At 34.6% G+C, this 5,569-nt stretch overlaps 1 protein-coding gene across 1 annotated transcript; it reads right to left on the bottom strand.

The window, feature by feature from the left end:
- Positions 1-863: 863 nt before the first annotated feature.
- Positions 864-2,212, bottom strand: OR14A16 (olfactory receptor family 14 subfamily A member 16). Its single transcript, XM_031042000.2, has one exon. It carries the CDS (start codon positions 1,854-1,856, stop codon positions 879-881), a length of 978 nt encoding a protein of 325 aa, XP_030897860.2. The 5' UTR covers positions 1,857-2,212; the 3' UTR covers positions 864-878.
- Positions 2,213-5,569: the final 3,357 nt, after the last annotated feature.

Here is a 5,569-nt window from a genome sequence, read left to right as displayed (position 1 = left end):
TGATGTATGGAAATGTTGAATCACTATATTGCACACCTGAAACTAATATAACACTTTATGTTAAACATACTAGAATTAAAATTTTGAAAACTGAATATAATTTTACCACACAATCCTGCAAATATGCCCCTCTATATTTATCCAAAGAAAACTTATGTACACAAATAAAACTGCACAAGGATGTTTAGAGCAGCTTTATGGTTAGTTGCCAAAATTTGGAGGGAACCAAAATGTTCTTTAGTAGGTGAATGGATAAATAATTGTAGTACATGAAGATAATGGGATATTATATAGCAATGAGCTATCTAGCCACAAAATCACATGGAGAAAATTTAAATGTATAGTACTAAATAAGGAAAGCCAATCTGAATAGATTGTTTATTATATGATTCCAACTACATGACATTCTGGGAAAGCCAAAAATATGGAGATAATAAAAAGATCATTGAATACCTGGTCTGATGGGGGTTAGGGTACAAAAATGGTCAGGGTGTGGTGGAGTTTTGGGGTAGTACAAATGCTCTGTGAGACATTATAGTGATGACTGTATGTCATTATGTATTTGTCCAAACCCATAGATGTAAAGCACTAAGAGAATCCCTAATGTAAACTATGGACTATGGATTAGTCATGAGGTTTAAGTGTAGGTATATCTTTGTTAAAAAATGTGATTCTGGTGAGTTATATTGTTACTCATGAAGGTTATGCATTTGTGGATGTAGTGGTTATATTGAAAAATTTCTGTATTCCCTCTCAATTTTTTAAACCTAAAAGAGTTCTAGAAATATTTGAAGCAAATATACTAAGAAATAATGTGTGTAAATTTGTAGATGGTATTTATTATTGAAAATGCAAAAAAAAAAAAGAGAAAATAACTTTCACTTTTTGGTGAATGTTTTTTTTAGCAACCTCTGCAGTGATGTTTTCATGGCATTATTTCTTAGACTGTATATAATGGGATTGAAGGTTGGAGGCACCATAGTGTAGAACATAGAAATTAAAAGGTCACTAATAGAAGGAATCCCTGAAGCTGGCTTCAGATAAGCAAAGATGCCAGTGAAGAGAAATAATGTAATTACCACCAGATGTGGAAGGCAAGTGCAGTAGGCTTTTGACTGACCTTCTCTTGAAGGAATCTTCTTGACAGTGGAAAGGATGTTCACATAGGAAATAATGATGTAAATAAAACAACAGATATCCAACACCACACTAATGAGGATAGGTACAATTTCTATCATTAAATTTTCTGAGCAAGAAATAGCCAATAACTGGGGGATGTCACAAAAGAACTGATGGACTATGTTAGACCCACAGTAGGATAAGGAGAAAGTACCAACTGTGTGCATCAGAGCAATCAGACCCCCACCCAGCCAAGATACACCTGTCAGCTGAACACACATGTCTTTGTTCATGATGATTTCATAGTGCAGGGGATGGCATATGGCAGCATAGTGGTCAAAGCACATTGCTGTCAGGAGGTATAGTTCTGTAGTTGCTGAAAAAACCACCAGAAAGACCTGGACAACGTAGCCAGTGAATGAGATGGAGTTACTGTGAGACAAAGAGTTGGCAACGGATTGAGGAATGGTGACTGAAATTAGGCAGAGATCCAAAAAGGATAAATTATTCAATAAGTAGTACATGGGGGTGTGAAGATTCTGGTCCAAAATTGTGATCATGATGATGAGGACATTGCCCATCAGAGCACAGAAGTAAATAAAAAAGAAGAGCACTAAATGAAAAATGCATATATTTTTGTTGGTAGAAAATCCCATGAGGATAAATTCTATCACAACTGTGAGATTTGTCGGCGTTGGAGGCATAATCTGTATAAAAATAGAGTAATAAAATATCATCCTCAATTTTTTTCAGTATTGAACATAAAATGGGTTTCTAAATATGGCAGTCATGCAAACTATTAAACACAGAAATTACTTTCATCTAGCTCCTACTCAGTATATTGATCATCAATCATTACTTGAATAAAACTTCTTTATTGAACCACTTTAGTTTCAAATCATGTAAATGTGCCATTATTATGTTTTCCACATATGTCCTGTGAAAAATCCTGAAGTACTGAAAATTTCAACTGATTTTATCAAAACCTGAACAACAATCTACCTTCTTATATCTCTCAGAAATTCAGAGTGACAAACCAACTACTATTCAATTGTGTCTCAGTCATAAGGTCACTTCATATCCCATGAACAACAAAACGTGTTTTGGCATACCTTCAAGAAGTTGAATAGTAAACAATTCTTAGGGGGAAAAGTGATTACAGACCTTCTGCAATCTATGAAATCTTTAACCTCCTTACTGTCTGCAAAACAGTTTAGAGATATTCATATATTTAAAATTTTTAATACATTAAATATAAATCAATCTAACTTTTTTCTCATTCATAATACTCAAATTATTTATCATAAAATTATATGGTTTTATGTGCACACTTCCATATGATACATGTCCTGATTACTGTAGGTATCAAAAATCCTACATTATATGAACCAAGATTACTGGCCTCCTAGTCACAATTTATTCACTATTTCCCCTGTCAGCTGATTTTCCCATTATACTATGAGTTAAAAAATGTTTTCTCTACATGCTTTCTTTTTTTTCTTTTTCATCATATTTATACATCTAGTCCTAAAATGCATGTACTTGCAACCTATTACAGTCTTCAAGCCCACCCCTACCCAATCCCCTTCTTTGTCTTCCTGTTTCCATCCCATAAGATTGATGGAAATGGAATCTGTGGCAGGAAGAAGGGACCACACACTGTTGCAGTAAATAAAAATACTTTTAGTCTGATGAGTGTGGTTGTTAATTTCTTTTACAGTGACATGCCAGGTTCTTCTATTTGTACAGATTTTATTCATCAACCTTCATGTAAATTTAGTAAAATATTAAGATTGTACTATATACAATATTCTCTCCCACACCATCTTATTCTAATTATCCTAAATACATGTTTAGCCTCTCTCCATTGTAATGGACCATGGAAAGATCCTGAATAAATACTGGTTGTTGGATTTGGAAAAATGATAATATAAAAAATATATGTTTGTCATAATTAAATTAAATTTGATCTCATATATATATATATATATCCCTGTTAAAATACTGTGAATTCTTCATCTTATAATATTACTAACAACTAGAGTGATGGAGTAAGAAAAACCCATATATGTTTGTTACTTCTAATGTGACAGATAAAAAATGATTGGGAAATATTGCCTTAAAGAGTTCTTGAAGATTCTAACTCATACACATTGATTAATGTTTTGGGGGATGAAAATATAGCACTCCACCTTCAACATTTAGTGTTATTATTTTTTAAGTTTCATCTTCAGTTTCTTTATTCATCACTTACTCTTATTAATTGTTGTGATTTAATTTAACACTTAATACTTTAAACTTAGTGTATTAAATGCCAAAATATATCACTAACAGCTATACACCTGGTAATTATCATATATGTTCTAAATAAAATATTATAATATGATATAATTATTAAAATTCATAAAAAGTGGAACACCTTAAATTGAAGAAAATTTTGAAATATATATTTCTCCCATTGAAACTCACCACAGAGAAACCTGGAACTGTTAAATCAAACAATTTGTGCAGCAAAGAATAAAATTATCCCTTTACATTTTTTAGTTTTCATTTTTGCAAAATTAGTATTTTTAACTCCTGTTTTTCTCAAGTCCAAAATAAAATATTAAATCTAAAATATTTTAAGCCTAAGTATTTTTTTTCTTCCAAACAATCATTTAATAGTATACCTCCAAACCTGGCACATGAAAGTTCCACTTGTCTTCTTAAGCTTGATTATAATGAGTATTGCCATCACAAGGGCAGAAGGATATTATAGAATCTCATTTCAAAACAGATGATTACATGTGTTGATCCTCTGAAAAATAATATAAATTCCAAACTGGCTTTATTGATACCACAGTAGGAAGAAAGAGGGGACCTAAAGAGCATGGTGATTTTACTTCTCTTACTAGTCTCTTATGCACTTGAACATTGTCCAAGAGTTATAATATATTAAGCTGCTCTATTCCAAAGGGAAAATAATGTTATGTTTTTCTCCATTGGGTTGCCTAATTGCTACTAGCCAATAATAAATCTCACTGAATAATTAGTGTAATCAGTAGACTGTGTTTTTAATTCTTTGTTGGTTATACATCTATGGACAGGACTGTGATTAACTTTAGCATCCAGTGTTTTAGTCATTATTTATTGAATGCTGACTATGGGCCACAACCAGTTTTTGGCACCACTACATTAAAAACAATGTGGTGAGTCAAAGTGCAAAGGGGAGCTCTAACCTTACCTTCTGTCACCAGGAGACACAAACATTAGAAATAAATTGGAGTGCATATAGAGCCACAAAGAGGGTTGTTCCAGGGAGAGTATGATTAACAGTGGGTCCAAGAAAAGCACATAGTGTGGGTCTTACATGGGGGCTTCAGAGTCTAGTGCAACCTCAGGGAAGCAGGTAAGTAAGAAACTAGATTATGAGTAAATTAAGAAAAAAATAGCTGCAGGACCAGGGGAAAATGCAGTTCATGTGAAGTTGTTAAGTTTTACTCTGCATGAGAGGAAAACCACAGATAATTTTGAGTAGAGGAGTGAAATGTTCAACTGATATTTAAATTTGATCACTCTCTGACAAGTGTAGACTGTAGAGAAAGCTGACTGGAAATAGAACTGAATGCTTCCAGCACGGACCCAACAAGCGACAGATCTGGGGAGACTCCCCTTCCTCCCCAGGAGGAGTGGCGTGGGAGTGCACCAAGGGATCTGATGGGTTTGGAGACTCCACACAGAGTCAGGTGCCAGAGATAGAAACGCTTGGTCACAGGCCGGGTGAGCACAGAGTGTGGCCAGAGATGGGGGAGATGGGAGTGACTCACTGCTTTTCTCTGGGGGCTCACTGAGGAGTGGGGCCCCGAGTTCTCCACTCCTCTGGGTCAGAGATTGGGGAGGCCGCCATTTTCACTCTCCTCCTCCAAACCTGTACAGAAAGCTTGCAGGGAACAAAAGCTCCTGAGAGCAAACCTGAGAAGATTACTTAGCCCGGTCAGGCAAGGGCAGGACAATTCCACCTCTGGCAAAGACATTTGGGAACCACAGCAACAGGCCCCTCCCCCAGAAGATCAGCAAGAACAACCAGCCAAGACCAAGTTTAACCATCAATGAGAACGGCAAAACTCCAGCACTAGGGAAATACTGCCCATAGAATCCATGGCTTTTTACCATGATTCTTTAGTCTATCAAAGTTATTTTTTTAACTGTCTTTTTTTTCTTTAAATTTTTCATTTTCCCTTTTTCAACCAACATCTTATCAATACCTTTTTTAAAAAAAATTTTATTTTTCATTTTTAGAGTCATATTCTCTCCCTTCATAGTAGTTACCTGTATTTTTGGCATATATATATAAGTTGTTCTCTCTTTAAAATTTTGAGTTAGTTTCTTATAACATATCAAAATATACCCTAATCTCTACTGTATGGTTTTGTTCTACTCTCCTGCATGATCACATTCTCTCCCTTTTTTT

The sequence above is a fragment of the Leptonychotes weddellii genome, unplaced genomic scaffold (genome assembly GCF_054177405.1).
Source record: "Leptonychotes weddellii isolate Sample4059 unplaced genomic scaffold, ASM5417740v2 HiC_scaffold_7346, whole genome shotgun sequence".
Lineage (NCBI taxonomy): Eukaryota > Metazoa > Chordata > Mammalia > Carnivora > Phocidae > Leptonychotes > Leptonychotes weddellii.
Note: the sequence above shows the minus strand (reverse complement) of the source record. Positions and strands in the feature narration are given on the sequence as shown.

Coding starts and splice junctions, on each gene's coding strand:
- OR14A16 (XM_031042000.2), bottom strand. CDS start 1,856: ATGATATTTTATTACTCTATTTTTATACAGATTATGCCTCCAACGCCG.